Source organism: Brachypodium distachyon, chromosome 1, assembly GCF_000005505.3.
Source record: "Brachypodium distachyon strain Bd21 chromosome 1, Brachypodium_distachyon_v3.0, whole genome shotgun sequence".
NCBI lineage: Eukaryota > Viridiplantae > Streptophyta > Magnoliopsida > Poales > Poaceae > Brachypodium > Brachypodium distachyon.
In genome coordinates, this window is record NC_016131.3 from 40,637,392 (window position 1) to 40,659,569 (window position 22,178).

The 22,178-nt window shown below is 45.6% G+C and overlaps 2 protein-coding genes and 1 long non-coding RNA gene across 5 annotated transcripts; 2 read left to right on the forward strand and 1 right to left on the reverse strand.

Annotated features, from left to right (window-relative positions):
- Positions 1-1,002: 1,002 nt before the first annotated feature.
- LOC100845250 (protein FAR-RED ELONGATED HYPOCOTYL 3-like) lies at positions 1,003-3,768 on the reverse strand. The gene is made up of 7 exons (XM_010231564.1): positions 3,653-3,768; positions 3,372-3,415; positions 3,190-3,261; positions 3,007-3,069; positions 2,785-2,874; positions 2,597-2,650; positions 1,003-2,463 (listed from the first exon to the last, which is right to left on the reverse strand). Exons 1-7 carry the CDS (start codon positions 3,759-3,761, stop codon positions 1,003-1,005), a joined length of 1,893 nt encoding a protein of 630 aa, XP_010229866.1. The 5' UTR covers positions 3,762-3,768.
- A 125-nt stretch (positions 3,769-3,893) lies between these two features.
- LOC104581577 lies at positions 3,894-6,012 on the forward strand. Of its 3 annotated transcripts, none has more exons than XR_729596.3 (4): positions 4,083-4,390; positions 4,686-4,802; positions 5,109-5,379; positions 5,518-6,012. XR_729596.3 is itself a non-coding variant. In XM_024461270.1 (3 exons), the coding sequence occupies exons 1-3, from the start codon at positions 4,251-4,253 to the stop codon at positions 5,370-5,372; spliced, it is 525 nt and encodes a 174-aa protein (XP_024317038.1). In that variant the 5' UTR covers positions 3,894-4,250; the 3' UTR covers positions 5,373-5,509. The 3 variants fall into 3 exon arrangements, 1 of the variants encoding a protein (XP_024317038.1); XR_002964915.1 differs by lacking the exon at positions 4,083-4,390 and adding an exon at positions 4,469-4,556; XM_024461270.1 differs by lacking the exon at positions 5,518-6,012 and having other exon boundaries at positions 3,894-4,390; positions 4,686-4,806; positions 5,109-5,509.
- Positions 6,013-12,833: 6,821 nt separating this feature from the next.
- LOC112271626 lies at positions 12,834-14,362 on the forward strand. The gene is made up of 2 exons (XR_002964952.1): positions 12,834-13,826; positions 14,126-14,362. It is a non-coding gene; the product is annotated as an uncharacterized LOC112271626 (long non-coding RNA).
- The last annotated feature ends 7,816 nt before the right edge of the window (positions 14,363-22,178 follow it).

The following is a 22,178-nucleotide window of genomic DNA, read 5'->3' on the forward strand; positions in this document are numbered from 1 at the left end:
GGAATATGTGAGAACCATTATAGACATCTAGGTCCCGCTATTGGTTATTGATCGGAGAGGTGTCTCGGTCATGTCCACATGTTCTCGAACCCGTAGGGTCACACACTTAACGCTTAATGTCGCTAGGGTTCGATGAGATAATAGATGGTGATATCGGATATTGATTCGGAGTCTCGGATGGGATCCAGGACATCACGAGGAGCTTCGGAATGGTCCGGAGATAAAGATTTATCTATGGAAAAGCTGTTTCAGGGTTTCGGAAAAGTTCGGAATATTTTCCGGTATTGACCGAGAATATTCTAGAAGGTTCCGGAAGTTCTCGGAAGGTTCTGAAATGTTTCGGATTATTCCTGAAAATTTAATTGGACCTTTGTAGTAATTAATTAGAGAAATCTAATTAATTATCCTCTAATGGGCCTAAGCAGGCCCATTTGGGAGAAAGGAAGCCTTCGGTGGAGCTCTCCACCACGTGGTGGAACTCCACGTACGTGGGGAGGCCGGGCAGAAGGAAAAATCCTTCCGGGACTCCTTTGGCTGGCCCTAACCCCTTATTGGAGGAGGGGCAAACCCTGGCCACCACCTCCTATATAAATAGAGGTGAGAGGCAGGGGGAGAGAACACACCAAGCCCTCAGCTGGATCTCTCTCCCCTGAGCCCCTCTCCTTCTCTGCCGTGCGCAGCGAAGCCCTGCCCGCGGAGCTCTCCACCATATCCTACACCACACCGTCGTGCTGCCGGGATCTCGTCAACCTCTCCTCCTCGTCTTGCTGGATCAAGAAGGAGGAGACGACATTAAGCCGTACGCGTGGATATGAAGGAGGTGCCGTACGTTCGGCATTGAGATCGATCTCATCGAAAGTACCACTACGCCAACAACGATCCCGTGATCGTAACGCTTTGTGGTCTATGAGGGTATGATGCTCATAATCCCTCTTGTTACTTACATCTAGTAGATATTATCTTGTATTTTTTCCGCACTTCTCGTAGGAAATTTTTTGTTTTTCATGCAACGAACCCATCAACATCTTGGTCAGTGATGATAGACACCGGTTGCTTGTCATTCATGCAATGTATGAATGTCTCAAAAAGCCATTTGAATGTTTCAATTGTCTCGTTCTCTAGGATAGCACAAGCAAACAAACAGTTGCTGCCATGTCCTGTTATGCTGACAAACGGAGCAAACGGGAGGTTATACCTATTTGTCCTATATGTCGTGTCGAAGCTTATGCAGTCACCATACGCTTCATACAGCTGCCTTGCTTTCCCATCAGCCCAAAACAGGCTTTCCACTGTGCTGTTCTTGTCCAATTTTATTGCGCAGTAAAACGTGGGATCCTGGGCTTGCCTTTTTCTGAAGTAGTCAGACACCTGCATCATGTCATTTTTGCTGTTTACTTTCCTGATTGCTGTTCTATAATTACTGACGTATTTCTTGTTGTATGGCACTGCTTTTATACCTCCTCTATACGAAGCTAGTATAGACATTATTTTTCTGGTGGGCAGCTTCACTGCATTGAATGTACGAATGATGAGCTTCTCTTCTTCCGTCATCTGTTTGTGTGATCTCAGGAACCTTGCTTCATCAGGAGGGCTAAGCTCATGGTTGTGGTCAAGCTCTAGAGTTATGATTTCCCACTTGCCTGCTCTCAGCGATACAACCATTTGTGCTTTACAATCAGTCACCTCGAGCAAGTTTCTTTTCCTCTTCTTTTGGAGCTGCAACCCTTGGACTACTTTCTCCTCTGCTCTTTTAATTTGTTTAGCTCTTCTTTTTTCTGCTTGCTTTTGTTTATCCACAACCTTACCAGAACGGTTGCATTTGAAAGTATATCTAGTTGGTTTGTCTACATTCATTCTGCGAGAGTGATAATTTGAAGCTTTCTTTGCTGAGAATCCACACACAGAAGCATATGTGTTATAGAATTCGAAAGCTTCTTTGTCAGTGTCAAAGAGCATTCGCATGCGTGGCACAAGACTTTCACGCACCTCCTGGCTACTACTGATTGTTTGCTCATTTTCCAGAAATATGTGGATATCCTCCTCACTCAATATCTCTTCAAGTTGCTCTTTCTCCCCCCCACCCTGACCACTAGTGTTCTCGTCCCGCGGGCTCTCTCCATTGTGTGCTTGATGCGCACTGTCTTCTTGTCGTTCTTGATCACTGCTACCATGCGTGTCTGACCCATCTAATCTGAACTCTGTATTATTTGCGTTCTCTGCCCATTTGGGTTCCTCATCCACATGCAGAAATTGTTGTTGATTTGATTTCCCTTTTTGATGCTCATGATTTATGATGCCTTGTCTGTCAGGCAAATGTTCCATGTTCCCAGTCTGCTCTGTCCATTGCTTGTCAAGGGATCCTGCCTCTTCTTCTGATGATGCACTCTGCCATGAAACATTTCCAGCCTCTTCAGTCCGCAGGTAGGTGTCTTCAGTCCTCCCAGTTATCATGAACATCTTATTCTGTAAAGTATAACAGCAAATGACATCAAGGAGAAATATCAGATTTTCATTTCTAGAGTGTTTTCGTGGACAGACAAAGATTTTTATGTTCTATTTTTCTCTTTTTCAGAGTTCAATCTTTTTTCTTTTTTACCTCTGCACCCATGGGCTCAATAAAAATACCACCACTCGTCGGGCATACATTACTCTGACACAGAAAATAAAAGAACAACAGTTATGGAAAAGGGACTAGATTAATTTTGAAATTTCTTTTCGGAGAATTCTTTTGGGGGTTTTCCACCTAAAAGGTTGGACCATGCTATTTTTTTTCACATGTCGTACCTGTGCAATAGTAACTCTTAGGTCACCCAGCGTGTCCATGCCTTGCAGCATTTGCGTGTATGTCATGTTGCCCCCTTGTGACAAATTCATCTACACCAGATAAATTGATAGCGATAACACAGTTAGCAGCATAATGGTTTTTTCTGATTTTGTTATCTACATATCTAGATTTCTGCTCTTTTTTCTTGGTTTATTATCCTCCTAGATGACATGCACACTTACAATGAGGTCTTCAACCGCTGTTTGGCTTGATCCTGTTAACAAATTTGGCTCGCTATCATTTACCTGCAACAAGAGGAAACTTAATGAATGCGCTTTTTTTTTGTTGTATCTGGACTCAGATTTTTTGTTTTTTTCTATGTTTTTTTTTGTGATGACAGCTGCTACAAAAACGAGCCTGCAAACCTGATACACATGATGATTTTGTTGGGGCGCGCAGCTAGTTGTCAATTGCATTAGAGAGTCTTGTCTTGGCAGCTGCAGCAGCTAATACATGTCAACAAGAAATTTGATATGTAGTCTTTATTAATCGTAATCAGGGTTTGTCTTCTTTTTTTGTTACACTGTTTTTCTTAGAGATTTTTTACCTCAGAATTGTTAAATAGGAAAGGACCATACGCATCCAAAATTCCTGCAAAACAAATGTCCAGATTATAAATCAGCCCCTATATAGCATATGTCTTTCTCATTATTGGGTTTATGGAGTATATCACTGATGACTCTTTTTTTGTGTTTTCTTCATCAATTTTGCAGATTCAAACTCGTTCTTCATGTTAGCTGTTGGACCTTTAATCTCTAGATGGCATGGTTGTTTTCATACTGAAGATTGTAACCAAGGAAAGAGAGGGGGGGAGATATGTGATCATACCCTGGCAGGTACTGTACCCCTCCCCAAGTGTTGATACTCTTTTGAACGATGTCTCGTCCGCATCCAGGCGTGAGTAGATCTTTGTGGTCTCTTTTTCCTCGCTGTTCATATGTCCTTGCAAAAGATCCACCAACAGAGAATTCACTTACAGGTGAGGGTTTAGGTGGGGTGGAAGGGGGGTGGGGGGGGGTGGATGGGAGATGATTTTGGCCTAGAATTCATGGGGGTTCCGACATTTTTTTGGGGGCAAACTTGTGTGGGACGAATCCCCGTCTGTGGCCTTTTCGTCCGCGTTTGCCTGAAGGTTTGCTTTCTTGGATCAAGATATCTTGATCTCCTATCTTGATTCTTCTGGTGGGGTTGTTTAATGTGCCCTGGTGTTCTTGATCGCTCCGGCCGCCGCAATGGTTTGTGAGAACGCAGGGGGGCGGGGGGGGGCGGACATTTATGAAGATACAAAGGAGGCTACGTGCGGCCTGGGCCTGTTCTGGGTCTGGGCCTGTTTGTTTGTTTTTTTCTGTTTTTTTTTTCGCGGGCTTTTGATTCTGGGCTAGGTTGGGTATTGGAAGAGGAAGAGACAAAATTGTTTGGGCCGGTTATGGGGAGTCCAAGAGCTCAGTTACATGTGCTCCCATCTTTTTCATTCTTCTCCCAATCCGAAGAGACGCAAACATTTTTGTCTTCTCTCGCCTTCCCTGGTGTTCTTCTCCCTCGCGCTGGTTGGCGACGCTTCTCCCAGTGAGTGATGATTCCTCCCTCCTTCTCTTTGCGTTGTTTTATCTTTTTTCTAGCGGGGGTGGGTGTTTGGGTGGGGCGTCTTTTTTTCTACGTACCTATTGGGAACCCCAGGTTGTCATTTTTCTAGTGTTTTTAGGCTTCAGAACGGATTTTTGGATATTTTGAGGTATGTTATGGAGTTTTGCCGGGTGTGTGTGTGTGTGCGTGTGGAAGCTGTGAGGTTGGGGGGGGGGCGGGGTGGGGTGGGGTGCATGATTCTCGCATAACTGGTTTGTATTCATGTCTATTTTTGTAGCCGAAGATGGACAACTTTTGTTCAGTATGCCTCAACGCAGACGGGCCTTGTCGACATTCAGATAGGAGAGCAAGAGATTTCAAAATATGTCTGCTTCCCGAGTTTGAAGATTTTGTTGTATGTATGCTCACTTGGATAATGCTTCAATCAAATGCAATAAACATCCAAGCATATCATGACATGGTTGATTTTGTTAACTGTTCTTTTCTGTTAGTTTTACGGTTACTAAAACAGATGTAGTTTTTCGTTCTGAATGTTGCATAGCACACAGCACTTTCAATAGTGTTTGTTTGGTCTTTTGTTTTTGATGCTTTTTGTCTGCATTTTTAGTCGTGCCATCTATCTAACTAAAGGAAAACAAACAAAAGATTTTGATTTGTTACCTTGTTTTTTCTGACATCAGTTTTTGACTTAATTTCACAGGCAGTACCCTGCTATTTTAAGGAGACGCTAAAATCATATGCTAGGAACTTCCTGATCATAAGGAACGACGCAGGGTTCGAATTTGATCTATACATCAACGAATTTGAGGGCCGCACTTTGCTAGGTGGTGCCTACTGGAGGGATTTCGCAAACACCATGAATCTGTGCGCTGGAGATTCAGTCCATTTTAGTGCTGTAGGTTATGGTTGCCTTTTTAATGCCAAGGTTTACGACGAAAATAATGATACGAAGGTCTTGGCATGAGCACGAGGTGTGTTTTCTATATGTTTCTGGCGTGTTCTTTTTTTATGTTTCTGCAGGTGCTCTTAAATTTCTTAGAAACTGTTTTCATTTTTTCCCAGCTAACTCGTTTCTGTTTGTGTTACACCTTTTTTTTTTAAACTGGCAGCTGTTCGCCAAGTCAGTTCTAATAGATGTGACAGAGTACACAAAACTGTGTTTACAGACATGTACGCTCTATCAAACAATGACATGGACATGTTAGTCAAGTATTTCAACACCAGGCAAGCACTGAAAAAGAGGGAGCAATATGTTGCACCCAAGATGACCGACGCAGACATTGCTATGTGGTTTTTTTTCCATGTGTTTTTTTTGTGTGTGTTGTAAACTCCCCACACGAACTATCATCCAGGGTATCCCTGCTGATGTCACATTCTGGCTAGAAATCCCAAGAGAAGGAAAAGTTTTATTCTACAACAACACCATAGGAGAAAGACACAACAGTTTCATAAGTGGAAGCGCAATGGACACCATTATCACCCATGGATGGAACAGCGTAAGTAGAGTGCTTGGTATCACCAGTGGGAGCACGATCTTACTAAAGTTGAAGATGAAGAATGGGGTTTTAAGGATCAGGGTCAAAGTTATTGCTTTCTGAAAAAAAGAAAAAAAAAAGTTGTACCATGAATTTTTCGTTCAGCACTGTCGTTTTGAAATGAGGGATTATATATCACCTGGCATTGAACTCTATATGAGGACTTCTAGGGGGTTTTATGAGTGGGTTCACCAAGACAGTTATAGTAATCCATTTTTTATCCACCCATGCCCCATGTGTGCTTTTAACATGAGGTTTGTGGGTTTTTTTTTTCTTGTTCATTCTCAATTTCCCTTTTACATTTTTTCGCGATAACCATGCGCCGCTTCTTCATTTCTAAACTGTGTCTGTGTCCTTTTAATGCAAGGGATGTTTTTTACAGTTTGTCCTTGGCGCAATTATAGTTGCCAAACATACCAGAACTTTATTCGTTAAACCAGTGGCTTTGGAAATGTACCAGGATTTTAAGGATAGGTCAAACATGACGGGAGTGTAGTTTCTAGACTGTTGGGGCTACAAGTACAGTGCAAATTAAAGCCCAGAAGCCCAGGAGCCTGCAAACCAGAGAAACAAAACAAAGGATACGAGCTCTCTAAAAGAAAAAGCCATAAAAAAGCCCAAAACAAAACACAGGCAAAAAAGCCGAAGCCAACAAAACTCACGACAAAAAAGCTCGGGCGGGCCGGGGGGTGGTGGGGGGCCGTTCTGTGCATCTAGAAGGTTTGGCGATATGACCGTTTGATCTGGAAAAAACGGTTCAGATTAGGCGCCTGATATTTAAGGGGGTTCCTTTAAATAACAGGCAACCGCTCAATAGCCACGCCCATTTTTAATTCATCTTCGATAATACGTTATCACACAAAAAGGAGTTTTCCATTCTTCTTTTCGTCTTTGGTACTTTGGAACTCTACGCATCATATTAATAGAATATGAATAAGTCGACCTGATGTTCATTTTCACGAAGTGGACTGAATATTATTTCTTCAACGTGTAGGTACAAAATTGTTGGACATTAGAGCAAACGCGCGTTCGCATCCAAGCTCTGGTTCTATCTGTTGTTGATAGCCTCCCATTGCCTGAGAATCACACTTGCCAATGAGTAAACTGAGGGAGTAGACTGAATGTTATCCATGATCACAGAAAGATGGTGACATAGCAACGCATTTTTTTTCATTTTTTAATGAAGAATGGTAATACTATGTTTGTTTTTAAAAATAAGACGTTCTATCTTTCTCCTACGATATAAGGAAATTATACTAACACCTGCGATATCAAATACTCCTTTCGTCCCATATTAAGTGACTTTTTATTACATGTATCTAAACGCTTTTTATGCATACATACATCCATATTTGGACAAATTTGAGTCACTTAATATGGGACGGAGGGAGTATATAAGTATGTATAATGAACGTAGATACCAAGAGTAGTTATATTCTGAAACCGAACAACACTCTATTATAGGGCGCGCGCGCCAGTAGGAGGCTGCGGGGTCGGAATGAGGAGCACCGGTGCACCAGCGTGGTTCCACGGTCGAGCCATCGCCGCGGGTGAGGAGCAACGCGATTCGCCGTCGATTTCGAAGTGCACTGTCTACACCGGTGACGCCCCGCGGTGCAATGCCTACATCGGTGGTGATGGGCGACTACTCCGGTGACGGTTCCGGCACCACGCGGGTCCACTGCCTCCAGGGACGCGAAGTACACCACGCGGCACAAATGCACTGCCCACGGTGGGGAGTTTGCGCGGGTAGGCGGGAAAAAGGCGGGATTTTTTTTAGAGTTATACGTGTTGATATATTTTTCTATAAACTTTATCAAAATTTAAAAGGTTTGACTTAGGACAAGGCTAGAACATCTTACAGCAGATCATCAAACTCATAAAATCTCAACGAAATCTAGCTTGTACTTTCATTTTATTTTTATTTGGCAAAATTAACTACTCCCTCTGATCCTAAATTATTGTCGAAATATTACATGTATCTTGACGCTTTTTAAAAATAGATACATTCATGTTTGGACAAATTTGAGTCAAAAATTTAGGATCAGAGGGCCATTAAGCTCCTTCTGGCGGTACCTCTGACTCCACACCACCCTGTTTAATCTAGCTTGTACTTCCATTTTATTTTTATTCGACAATATTATCTCAAGTTCCCCTGCATTATGCTTCATCTAGATTTAAAATCAATTTTAAAGATACAAAATCATTAACATCGCAGAGTATGAAGTATTATGAAAACATGGCAATTTGTTGCTGCTTCTCTATTCCACTCGAGGGATATCACAAGGGACAAAGCTCTATTTCCAGGATTGTACTACTACATGTGTATACCACAGGAAGCATGTTTTAAAGCTTTAATTCTAGTTTTGTACTACACATGTGTAGGTCAACAACATACACTTCATAAGCCGTATCATGTTATATCAGTCTACTTCTAGCAAATTATGGGAATTATGTCCACAAGTCACTGCATAAACTGTATACTCAACACCTAACAGACCAGATGAGAAGAGAACAAATATCCAAGATCGATCATAACTAATTTGTTATTACAAATAGATAATAATTCCAGACGTCAGTTCAGAATTGAAACACGGTTCATCATCAAACAATCCTAATGAATTGTGAACGATGACATGGAACTGATTCAAATACATACGGATAAAATATAATTCAAGCCACCACTAAAATCTGATGCGAGAGATAACCATCATCACTAAACTTGAAATACAAATAATTCCAGCTGCCGCTACAAAATCATGGCCACAACTCGATTGCTGTCTGACAACTAAAGCTCTGCAAAGACCTCTGAATGAAGTGGATAGGGCGTAGTATTGTCAGGTTTGAGAACTAACTTGCCATTTGCCAAAGCTTCGTTGAGAAGCAGGCGGTCTGCTTGCTGAATATCAGGAATATCAGACACATTCAATTGATTTATATTCGGAGCAACCAATAGCAGTTCACGGAGGGAGTTAGCTTTCCTCAAAAAGAAAAGCACCAGCTGCACCGCAATGAGGTCGCAACTGAAGTTCATGATCTTTACGACCTTAAGGTTTTCTAAGACATCCTCTGGCGGCTCTTCAATCACATCATTATGAGCATCCACTACGGGCATATTAGATTTCTCAGTTGGGAGCTGCAACGACAAATTATAATCGTTAAGGAGCGTTTGAATAAAGTAAGAGCACAACAAAGACATGCCTGTAACAAAATTACCACAACAAGTTGTTTCATGTGTTTACCTGCACAAAGAGGCTCTCAAGTATAGGACACTGGCAGTTCTTGAGGAATGCATAGATGCCAGCAAGGTTGAGTGACTTCATTTCAAACATGATCAACTGAAGCTCTTTCAGTTTCTGAAAGTTGGCTACCTTGGCCAATCCAGCATGTACTCCGGCATCAGTCAAGGAAGACACAGCCTAAGGGGCAGGAAAATAGTAGTAAGAAACCAAAGATTTAAGTTGCAATGCAAAATGAAATGAGCCGGGTAAAGCAAAAGAGCAGACCTGGAGGACATTGTTGCAGATGGTGAGGACGGTGAGTTCAGCAGTATTGAATAGGGTGTTGTCAAACCATTGACCGGAAACATCAACAGGAATGGCGACATTGTAGCAGATGCAAAGATCGCTTAGCACGGCAACCCTCGGAAGGTAGAATGGCCAGAGGAAAGAGCCGCGGTATCTAAAGGAGCGGATGCTACAAACCGGCTGGTAAAACGTCCATATACCCAGCTCACGGACTCTGGGACACTCCGCAACAGTGAGAGTTCTGAGGTTCCTGCAGTGAAAAATCCTGCCAAGATCGCTGAGGTCCTTGCAGTAGCACAAGTCGAGAGTACGAAGAGCAGGGCAAAGGGAGACCATTTTCATCAAGACGTAATCAACGATGCCAACCTCATAAAGACGGATAACCTCGAGGTTGGAGAAGTCCTGGGCGGACTTATAGTGGATCTGGCTTACACTGATGCCACGGAGCGAGAGGCGCGCGAGGATCCTGCTCGACATCGGGAAATGGAATACGATTCTACACTGAGCAGAATAGTTCCGCAGCTCGACGTGGAGTTCCAGGCAGCGGTTGAAGCACGAGGTGCTCATCAGGCTTGTCTGGACGATGAGGGAGAAGCTGTGGAGACGGCGCCCTCCTTGCTGCTCCAGCAACTCGAGCAGCTGCTCTGGCGATGGATAGGTGCGGGCGACGAGGTCGTGGTGGAGGATCATTGGATGTGCACTCCCACCGTCCTGATTCAAATGGAGCTTCCACACCCTGGACCACTCCTTGGAGAGCATTGCCGTGCGAATCGCGGACTTGAGCGGGAGATGGGTCAGGATCTTCAGCTTCAGATCATCCAACATCTCCGAGATGCGGTCCCCTTGGTTGCCCTCCTCGTCTGCGCATAGCCTCTTGGCACTGGCGCCGCCGTCAGAATCAAGAGCCATTGTCGCGCGCTCTCTTCTTTACTCTGTTTCTGTGTACCTCTCCTGGGCCTTCTCCTCGAAGCTTACTGTACAGAGAAAGCAGAATTCAAACAATTCATTGTTGTTGGACGTTACAAAGACCAGTGTGTTTTTCGGGGCCCGTCTGGCAGCAGCTGGCACGGCCGCACGGTAAACAACATGCCAGATGCACGGAGCCTGCGATAAACATTGAACCGGCCCAAGATATGTTCTAGATTTAGATGAATTAAATTTGATTCTCACCTTTGGATTGCAGTCGAAAGCAACGAGGGCCTGGCTGGCGCGTTGATCTACAACGCCCTCCTGACAGATGCGAAGAATCACGATCAGCGTAGGACCCATCGCAGCAGTGAGTGCGGGGAGGAGCCGTCGTGGTCGAGATCTGCCTGATCTCGATGAAGAGCCCCGTCGATCGAGATCCGCCTGATGTGAGTGAGGAGCCCCCGCAATCGAGATCCGCCCGAGCTCAGGGCTCCCGTTTGGATCAACCGGATCTCAGGGTGCCCATTTGGATCCGCTGAATCTCGTCGACGACAGCAACCCGTGGGGAGAAGGGCCGCCGGCGGCGCGAGGGGAGGGGAGGCGGCGTGAGGAGAGGGGCCTATATCCCGTGGGAGAGAATGAGAGCGAGGTATATATAAGGGAGGGGTGGAAGTAGGTTTGCGTGTGGATTTGTCCGCCTCTGATGGACGGCCACGAAAGAGGGAAGCTGCATAGAACGATGGTGACGGAACAACACATAATTTCTGCTGCTTCTTTTTTCCTGTTTTGATGTTGACAAACAATGGTAATACAATAGATGAGCGAACTCACCAAATCAGGTGTGATGAAATCTAGCGCTTGTACTTTCATTTTGTTTTGATCTGGCAAAAGTAGCAAACTTGGAACTTGGAGACGAAGTGAAGATAAAGGAGAAGGACTTGTTATGATAGACCGTCTATTGGCCTATATAAGTCTGCCTTCTTAATCTCTTCTTGTCTGCTTCATAAACGACGGAGAAACAAAAACGGTTTTGCTAGTGCTTAGTTGCCTGCACGGGCAGAGGGTGAGCTAGGCCCTCGGCAACCTAGGCTGTGGCCCGGGCTTGGGAAAATTGCGAGCCTATTTATTGTTAGGTTTTGGGCTTGGCCCGGCCCCTAAGAAATCCGATGAACAAATGGGCCAAAAAACCCAATCCGATCCGGTCTCTCTCAGCCTCGCTCGCTCACGTTGCCTGGGATCAATCCTCCCTCTCTCTCACTCGCTCGCGAACAGGACAGGGGAATAGAGATGCGACGGCAGCAGAGAGGAACCTAGCCGCCGCTGGCAGACGGCAGCAGGGGACTCCTCGCTTGCAGCGACTGCTCGGGGATAATCGCCTAAACATGTAAGTCGTCGTACCGCAAGATCTTCATCAGAACGCTAGAGAAGTATTCCAAAATTACAAAAGATAAAATCAACAAAAGCAGCATGACACACTAACAAAAAAATAGGCAGATATGTATAAACGGATCTGCGAGTAGACAAACCCAAGATCCACAAGATCGGGTACACTAAACCCTCGGGGATTAAGAATCTCTGGCTCCGCAGCAACGTCCGTTGAGGCACCACCACAGCAGAGGAAAAACCAGAGTTACCTTTATTTGCGACGGCTTCGCAACCTCCAGCATTGTGCTGCCAAATGGAAACAAACAATTGAAATAAGCAAACACTTCTGGATACTCTTATGAACCGAGATTTCCCCCACATCGCAGCGCCAAGACGACGGCCGGAAGCGAGTGGAACGCTAAATCTTCAACGGTGACGGCTAGGGCAGAGCTCTCACGGAAAACCTACTATACTTTCTGGTTTTTTTTAAGAGGACCTACGATCCTTTCTGGTGTTCTGCCGTGCTGGTAATAGTAGGCTGCCAATGGTCCAATGCCATAGTTTCTTTAGGCCCATAAAAGATACATTTGGAATTTAGGACCACACGCATCTGGGCTTCCTAGGTCAATGAAAGCTGGTCTCTAGCACCTGCAGGCTGCAACAGCCTTTTGAACGTTATTCGCTGGAGCCTGGAGGAATTTCTTCGCGCTAAAAAAAAAAACCAGTGAAACGCATCAAGTCAGTGCATGTGTTGGAATATATGACCCAAAAAATTATATGTTCCTCACAAATTCGTGTCAACTTTGGTTAATTTGGTTATAACCTAAACCGAACCGAAATCGAATAGTTATAATCGAAACGCTAACCGATTTGAGTACAAACCGTATTAACCGAAGTACTAACCGTATTAAAAAGAACATATTAACCGACCGAAAAACCGAACGCACACCCTGAGCCTGCACTGGCAGGGGTGGAGCTAGGCCCTCGGCAACATGTGCTGTGGTCCGGGCGTGGGAAAATTGACATCCTATTTATTGTTAGGTTTTGGGCTTGGCCCGGCCCCTCAGAAATTAGATGAACAAATGGGCCAAAAAACCCAATCCGATCCGGTCTCTAGCAGCCTCGGTCGCTCACGTTGCCTGGGATCGATCCTCTCTCTCGCTCGCTCGCGCACAAGATAGGGGAATAGAGACGCGACGGCAGCAGAGAGGGAACCTAGCCGCCACCTCATCGGCAGACGGCAGCAGGGGACTCCTCGCCTGCAGGGACTGCTCGCCGTCTCGCCGCTCGCGCGTTGTTCCATCCCGCCTAATCATGCTCCAGTGGTCCTGTTCGGCTGCCCCTGGCTCCGGTTTTGCTCATGGGCCGGCTGGCGCCGCAGGCTCGAGCAGGCGATGGCAACCGCCTCTGCCCGACTCGATCAACTCTAAAGCCACATCTTGAAGCCCAAGTAACAATCTTGCTATGGAAACTTCAATTTTTATCATTCTTGTTCGAATCTGGGGAGAAAGTAACAGAAGAAATTTTGTTTCATTTTTTTTGCGAGAATGTGTCATTTTCACCCTGGCATGAAACTAATTAATAGATTTTTCCCTCACTATCCAACCCCTGAAATAACTTCAGGAACATCTACGCCTGAAATAACTTCTCATGTCCTAAGTCAGAATAGCGCCTTCCTCTTTAGCTCAAGCAAGTAGCAACGTTTTTGGTTTGAATATTGTCAATCCTGATCCCGGTCTTTGGAGTTTTACATGTCGAATTGGTATTTTTTTTTCAGAATTGAAGTCAACGATAAACTGTTTTGTTGTTTATGTACTTTCTTATGAGATTTTTTTTAAAAGTTTCATGTTCTCCTAATTCTGATGCGGACATGGAAGGTTCAAATCCGCCACTGTGCACTTGGGAGCTTTGCGTCCAGGCCGCTATGTTTATCTTTCCTCAACTCCTAATATCACCTGTATCCCAACGTTATTATGAATTAATAAAGCTGCCAGGTTGCCTGTGGCGAGATTCGTGCTGATATTTTTAGGTACTATCAGTGTGGGGCAGTGGACTTAGAGGTGCAACATGGTGACTTTCAAGGTACCTTTTGATCTTCTATAGTTCAAACAAATGAACTAGGTTTCAAAAAGTTGTGTCATTTTAAAATTTTAGTTCATTTGGTTGAACTAAAGAGGATCAAAGGGTACACTGAGGGTCACAAACTTGCAGCTCTAGCAGTGGTGGGCTGGCTTGGGAGCCTTTTTTTTAGTTTTGGGCCCAAATATCGTTTAATTTATTTGTTTTTTCTGCTTAGATTCATCGGCTTGGTTTTATTTTTGTGCTGTTTTTTTTTTGTTATCTTCCCGTGGACTTGATATGCTCTTTTGTTTCCGTCAAAGCAAACGAATCCAACAAGACCATCTAACGAACGATGCCCGCAAGGAGGCGCTTGGGGGATTTAGAAGCCGGTGCTCGGGCTAGGTTAATCGCTCCGGAAGTTCTCTGGCACACGGCATGGCTAGCTCATTCGGTTTGTAGGAAATATAGAGGATATTTACAGGGTTTCAACCCTTAGAAATTTTTCCTACCTGTAGCATTCGTTTCATAAGAATTGAGACCATACATTTCTAAGAATTGATCCCAGATTGACCTAATTCCAAAGGATTATACACATTAGGGGTATACTCGGTTTATAGGATTTTGAATTCATAGGTGTCGTACCAGTGGCCCACGGGGCCCCACTGGTACAGGACGCGTGGGTCGCAACTGACGAGATCCCGCTAGGCCGGCTCCACGGGAGGGGCGAACCCGAGAAGCTACCAGATCGCTACCCCGCAACTTGCCGGGCAACGGTACCGGGGCACCTTCCGGGTACTTGAGCTTCGGGGGTTGCAGGTGGGGCAGACGGAGCAGTGGAGACAAGACCAGACAGCGGGCGCACTGCATCTAATGCACCGGCATGAGTCACATCGGCAGGGCTAGTCTTGCCCAACAAGTCTAGAGCGGCTACCCTAAGAACTGTTTTGTTTACAATGCACAGTGGCCTGGGCGCTGCATGAAGCCCAGCGTGGATCTACAGCAGAATAAGTTTTGTGGCAATGACACGAGTGTAGATAACGTGTCACGCTGCATGCATCGGCACCTGTGGTATCCCCTTGTCCATAAAAGGAGGACCTATGCCATCAGTCAAAGGGTTCGAACCCTAGTCAGTAGCAAGTAGTATTGCACCCGTTCATAGCAGAATTCCTAAGAAGAACAAGTAGCTCACCTCGGAAACCCCTGGGAGAATCTGTAAGAACACACACATTCGTGAATAGAACAAACAGCAGGACGTAGGGTGTTACACCTCCGGGTAGCCTGAACCTAGGTAAATCCAAGTGTCTACACTTCGTGTCTTACGTGACATCGGCGATCGCCGGAGCGCTCGCCTCGCCCCTCACTGAACAACAACGGGGTGCCCAGCATCCCCGGTGCCGGAGACCCGTGCTCCGACATCTGGCGCGCCAGGTAGGGGGGCGTGCAGAGAACTTCGGGTGACCGCCGGCATCCTCGGCTTCTTCACCAATTGATACGGGTGCGGGTGGCCCGATCTTTCGATGAAATTGATAACTCTCGATTTGGGTAGGAGGTGACGTTGACGATCCGACTACGGCCTAGGAGGCAGCGCCTTAGCAATCGATACACCAACTCCAGAGGGTTATTGATCACGCGGGGGCACGACCAACCTGACAACGAAGGTCTTTGTTCCTGCAAGCAATCGAAAAACAAGCAAGAACAAGATAAATAGCGGATGCAATCTAAAATTGCGAATATACTATATCAAACCAATGTCTCAATGAGACGATAAGTTGGGGTTCCGAAAGCGGTAAAACAGGTGGTCTAACCGACACACGCGATTACACGAAGTAGGAAACAGAAAAACAGATCCTTCAGCTTGTTTTGTCCGCCACGGTCAGCACGAGTCGAATCTCTTGATGGGGCCAGATCCGTTGGAAAGTTCTTGTAATTACCTTTCCAACAAGTACTTGTTTGCTTGATTTGGACTCCGGATGCGGCCTGGGTGATTAAAACAAATTCGGGTCTCCTGGCAGCTCGGATCCGAATCGGATTCAACTTTAATTCGTGATATCTTTCTCTAGCAAGCTCCGAATCATGTGCCGTTTGATTTGTTGGAAAGTACACTTGAAATCCTTCCCTCTCAGCTGTATGAATGCTTGATTCTTGTTGGCCCTCCCGTTCGCCTCCATCGTATCTCATCTTGACCTTGGACTTGAAAAGCTCGACAAGATGCCTATGTAATAAAACGAGACAAGATAGTAGTAGCTCCGCCTCTTCATAAATATGACAATGAAAACAATTACTACCTGAATTCATCTGATTATAAATCTTGTCAAATATTATAAAATTGAGGGTACCAAAGGTCGTATCCATGGTTAGCATGTCCATATCATCCTCCCTTTCTTGAAAGGAAAGCCGTCCTCGGCGTCGTTTGTGCTGTAAAGAGACTGACAAAATAGACAAAGTGTGTGCATGGTATATGTATATGTCATCCATCTTTATACATCTCCTTTCTTGCACAATTAATCTTTTATAACAAAGTCTCATGAGATAATTAGTAAAACAATCATGATGAATAACTTTCCAGCAAGAAGATTGACAATATTGTTTGCATTTATAAGTGAAACGATTTCTTGTATTTGGTTTGCACCGCTCACCATTACACCATCCCAACATTGGAGAATAGTAATGAATAGTATCCAAATTAGTTACTACAATATGCTGAAATTTAGAGCAAGTCAAAGCACTAATATTCAAACAAGCATGTAAATAACTATTTGGCTAATAATCAACACCTATATTGGAGGTCCTATCAAAATGATTAAGCATGTGCAAAAGTTTTTTTTCTCCCAAGAGAGGAAAATTATCACAAGTAATGCAAATCTCATGCACCAAAATGTTATTGTTCACATGATGTTGTCCAATTAAATGAATTGTGTATCCATGAACAGCAAAAGATTTTGAAATTGTTAACTCAGAAACTTTATCCATTGCATGTGACAAATATATAGGTGCATCAAGTTTAATAGAACACAAAGAATTATTAGGTGGATCGTTCTCAATCACTCCATGTGTAATTAACTCGACACAATCTAAACCAAATTTATCTACATCACATGCTTCTCCCAAAACATTAGTTATTTCCTCACATGATTCATTCTCATCAACATCAAAATTAATATGTAAAATCAAATCATTAGAAGAATTAATTTCAGCAGTAGGTGCACTCAAATCAGCATGTAAATCAACAATTTCACATCGTGCAGAAAATTCAACATGTATCTCATTTATTTCATCACATGTCATATTTAGTTCAGGAACACAATCATCTTTATCATTACCTTGTAGGCTCAACATGTTTCTAATACACCTTCTCTCCAATTTCCTCTCCGCTTCACGAGCAAGATTAAGCAAACACAATAGAGAGTCATATTTTTCGTATTCAATTATGTAAGAAATATCAAAGTTAAGCCCACAATAAAACCTATCCATTTTTTTTTGTTCGGTTTCATCTAAACCAGATCGCAAGGTTAAAATTTGGAACTCATGGTAGTAATCATCAACAGTTTTATCATCTTGTGTCAAACGTCGTAATTTGGAACGCAACTCATAAGCATAACTTGGAGGAACATATTTTTCTCTCATGATTTTCTTCATATCAATCCAAGTGTGAGGTATTTTGTTTTCTCTAACTATCTCACTCCACCATGATAATGCATCAAAACGAAATTTACTACTAGCAATTTGGACCTTACGACTATCTAGTACATGGAAGCATGTGAATTGTTTAGTTAAAGCTAGCTCCCAATCTATATACGTTTCAGCATCATTTTCCCCCTCAAAGAAAGGTACACACAATTTAATTGTATTAGAAGGATTGTTTTGTACCGTTGCCGTGGCATTATCAACAAGAGACGTGGAGGATAGCCGTGGTGAAAAGCACTCATCGCAGTCACGGGATAGCATCGGTCTAGTTGCCATGCTTCGTGTAAGTCCTATCATGGTTAGTAGGAAACAAGAAACAAATCACAGTAATATGTTCCTATCAACTACTAGGATGTGGCTACAAGTCGCTCAACTCTCAAGCTAAAAATCAAGTTCTTACAAGTTCTTACCATGCAAAACAGGAAGGTGATGGCCAGCGGCGTGACCAAGCCCTCCGAATATTAAATGTATCGATGCCTCGATAACAAACCAACCTAGGTGTAGAATCTGTGGAGCTTGGAGGCTTTTGTGAGTAGCAAGGAATAGCAAATAATCAAATCAGCAATGCAAAGTTGAAAATATGCTCAATAATGCTAGTCCTAGCTGCTGGAGTCGATAAGAACGAATTACAGAAATAATCTAAGCCTAGATACTGAAGAAGGTAGGATAGAAAGATGGCACAACAAGTAAATCCCAGTGATTTTTTTTCTTTTTTTTTCTTTTTGTGGCCTTCTGTTTGGCTTCTTATTCTTTCTTCTTCTTTTTTTTCTTTTTTAACCCCAGAAACTCACGCAAAAGAAGGACCTGAAAACTGTACGTCGGTCTGTCGAAGAACAGCAAAGGCTGCAGTAAGAAAAATTCAGAAAAATATGGAAAAATATGGGTTAGAAGGGTATCAACACAAGCTTTCCAGCAAGGGCAAGATCACTCAAAACGGATATCGGACGGTGGAGAAAACTGAGAAACACCGGGCTGCAGCGACGTCGGCAAACGGATGCAGAAACTTGGAAGCTCCGAAAGTCCACCTTACAAACCGAATTTGAGGGTCAAAGTGCAGAGCAACGCGCTGGATATTTCCTGATGCGCCTCGTTGTGAGCTTTCCAAAAAGTCCAAGAATGTCCAAATCCGAGTTCGTACGCAAAAGATACGCCCGTTTTACTGAACACCGGTCAAACCCACCCGAAACTAAAATTCTACTCGAACTCGGGTCCGAAACTGACTCGAACTCTTTCTCTTTTTTTTTTCTTTCTTTCTTTCCTTTTTTTTTTCTTTCCTTTCTTTTTTTTTCAACTTTCCAAACAACTTGATCTCTAAACAAAATTCGATCTATGATGAAACACTTTCCAAAAGCACTCCTTATTGGACTCGGACTCGAACTCGCGGCTGAAAACTATTACTTGCCGACTCGATGTAGAACTCGAAGAGGGACTCGGTGTAGGACTCGATGAGGGACTCGGTGTAGGACTGTCCTCAAAGAGAGACTCGGTGTAGGACTAGAAGAGGGACTCGGTGGAAGATATGGTGGCGGCGGGAGATTATGGCGGAGGTGTGGCAGGAAGTTTGGCGGCGGAAGATTGATGAAGGAAACCTGCGTCACACGAAGAACAAGAAAACCAAAACCAAGTTCGATCTAGTAGAAAAAAATCTGAAAAATGATCCGATCTAATCTAGCAACTCGACACGACTAATGCAGCAAAGATTCAACAATGCAAATACTAAAGTGAAAATTGTAAGGCTCAGATTGGTTTTAGGACAAAGTAACTAATTCTAATTTTTGTTTGGCTTTTTCTGGACGATAGGTAAAAACAGATCTAAACTAGGGATAAACTGGAAAAATCTCACCGAGCAATCTTAAGCTCTGATACCACGTAATACGGGTGCGGGTGGCCTGATCTTTCGATGAGATTGATAACTCTCGATTTGGGTAGGAGGTGACGTTGACGATCCGACTACGGCCTAGGAGGCAGCGCCTTAGCAATCGATACACCAGCTCCAGAGGGTTATTGATCACGCGGGGGCACGATCAACCTGACCACGAAGGTATTTGTTCCTGCAAGCAATCAAAGAACAAGCAAGAACAAGATAAATAGCGGATGCAATGTAAAATTGCGAATATACTATATCAAACCAATGTCTCAACGAGATGATAAGTTGGGGTTCCGAAAGCGGTAAAACAGGTGGTCTAACCGACACACGCGATTACACGAAGTAGTAGCGATGGCTAACTTTTAACTAAACAAAACCCAAGGCTCCTTAGGGGGGCTCATGGGGTATATAAAGGAGGAGGGAGAGATATTTTCGTCCACCTTGAATAAGGAGTCCGAAATCCAACTCTATCTCTAACTTTCCTAACAAACTACAACTCTTTAGGAAACAGAAAAACAGATCCTTCAGCTTGTTTTGTCCGTCACAGTCAGCACGAGTCAAATCTCTTGATGGGACCAGATCCGTTGGAAAGTTCTTGTAATTACCTTTCAACAAGTACTTGTTTGCTTGATTTGGACTCCGGATGCGGCCTGGGTGATTAAAACAAATTCGGGTCTCCTGGCAGCTCGGACCCGAATCGGATTCAACTTTAATTCGTGATATCTTTCTCTAGCAAGCTCCGAATCATGTGCCGTTTGATTTGTTGGAAAGTACACTTGAAATCCTTCCCTCTCAGCTGTATGAATGCTTGATTCTTGTTGGCCCTCCCGCTCGCCTCCATCGTATCTCATCTTGACCTTGGACTTGAAAAGCTCGACAAGATGCCTACGTAATAAAACGAGACAAGATAGTAGTAGCTCCGCCTCTTCATAAATATGACAATGAAAACAATTACTACCTGAATTCACCTGATTATAAATCTTGTCAAATATTATAAAATTGAGGGTACCAAAGGTCGTATCCACGGTTAGCATGTCCATATCACCAATGACATCGTCTACGTCAGCTCGCCATGCTGCCCAAGAAGGCAGACGAGCCCCGGGTCGACTTGCGCGACACGCTGGCCATGCGCCCTCGATCCCATGACTCTGCGCGCGCGTCGCAAGGTCAAGGGGACCAGGGGTCCCCTCAACGTCAACAACTGCAGCTTCCACCGCCACCCCCTCGGGCGTCGATGGACAACCGTCCGAGGGGGCCTGCGCATAGCGCTGGAGCCAGCCGCACGGGCGACCTCAACGTCGCACGTGCCAGCCAGCGAGCTCACTCGCGGGCTAAGGACGCGCAGCAACAACTGCGTCATGACCACAGCGCTCGTCGCGTTCGACGCCAGCAGGGTCTCGGCCTTCTCACTCGAGGGCACCGGGCGACCGAGTGGACAACAGCAGGTTGGAGAACCGGCAGCCTCCCACCCAGACCCCAGTGGAAGCCATCATCGCCGCGCGTGTCATGGTGCGCTACGAGCCGCCGCAAGGCACGCCGGCGCACGACGTGAGGAGGGAGGAGTTGGACACACTCCTCGAGCTCGCTGCCCAACAGCCGCAAGGTGAGGGCGGCCCGGCCGGTTCGGGTCGGGGATAGAACCCGGGACATGGAGAGCATCCTCCACCCTCGGGAGGACAAGGCGACGAGGATCCCGAGGACTACTCGGACTCGTCACCGACCATCACGCCAGGTGACGCGTGAGGCATCCTGAACGCCCGCCAGCAAGAAGATCTCCGCCAGCGCTTGCAGCGCCAGTGCCGGCGCGAGGTAGAGCGCCAGCGTCCAGAGGAGTAGGAAGACACTCCCATGGGCGCCGATGACGGCTGCGCCGTGTTCTCCCGCGAGCTGCGCCAGGTGACATGGCCCCGCAAGTTTCGAGCGCCAGCGCTCGGTACGTACGACGGGACCGTGAACCCCAAGAACTTCCTCCTGACCTACACATTGGGCATTCATGCTATCGATGCTGACGACAAGGTCAGGGCCAACTGGTTCCCGATGGTCCTGAAAGGATCAGCGAGGACCTGGTTGCTCAACCTACCCGCCGTGTCCATTGCCTCCTAGGCTGACCTGCGCGAGCAGTTTGTGAACGCGTTCCATGCTGGCTACAAGCACCCGGGAACTATGGCGGAGCTTGACACGGTAGTGCAGAAGCCGGGGGAGACATTTGCGGGACTTCACCAACAGGTTCTCCAACATCCTACTCCGTCCCAGAGGCGGAAGTGGCCGCCATCATCAACACGTACGACATCAACGTCCGTGATCCGAAGATGCGTGAGAATCTGAACACGCACCGGATCCGAACTACTAGGGATCTCTACGCTCTCGCGCACAAATGCGCGATTGCCGAGGAATGGCGCCTAGTGCCTGAGCTTGCTGCCAAAGCGGCGGCAAACCCACCCGAGGGCTCTGGGAAGAAAGGCTCCCGAAAATGCGGCGGGAAGCAAGTGCTTGCCGCGGATGCCCACCAAGAAGGCGGCGTCGACGGGAGCATCGGGGAGCAAGCCGGCGGCGGCCGCGCGCTGCCCCGTCCACACCAAGCTGCCGGGGCCTGCTTCAACTGCGGGATATCGGGCAACTGTCTCGAGACTGCCCGAACAACCCCCACAATGGAGCGGGCCGGGGCGCAGCCAGCGGCAGCGACAAGGGAGAACTCGCGGGGGGTCGTGGTCAAGCCCGCGACGGTGGACCGGCCTCCCCGGGGATGCGACAAGCTTCGTGCCGAGCAGCGTGAGGACGATTGCAGCGACGACACCGACGAGCCCGTCTTCCAGGAGCCCCGT

Bases quoted from the DNA above. Each gene is read 5' to 3' on its own strand.
- LOC100845250 (XM_010231564.1), bottom strand. From the start codon at position 3,761: ATGAACAGCGAGGAAAAAGAGACCACAAAGATCTACTCACGCCTGGAT. The intron at 3,262-3,371 runs GTAAAAAATCTC...TAGCTGCTGCAG, and splicing joins TCCTATTTAACAATTCTGAG to CTGCCAAGACAAGACTCTCT. The intron at 2,464-2,596 runs GTAAAAAAGAAA...TATACTTTACAG, and splicing joins TTGAGCCCATGGGTGCAGAG to AATAAGATGTTCATGATAAC.
- LOC104581577 (XM_024461270.1), top strand. From the start codon at position 4,251: ATGGGGAGTCCAAGAGCTCAGTTACATGTGCTCCCATCTTTTTCATTC. The intron at 4,391-4,685 runs GTGAGTGATGAT...CTATTTTTGTAG, and splicing joins GGTTGGCGACGCTTCTCCCA to CCGAAGATGGACAACTTTTG. The intron at 4,807-5,108 runs GTATGCTCACTT...TTAATTTCACAG, and splicing joins GTTTGAAGATTTTGTTGTAT to GCAGTACCCTGCTATTTTAA.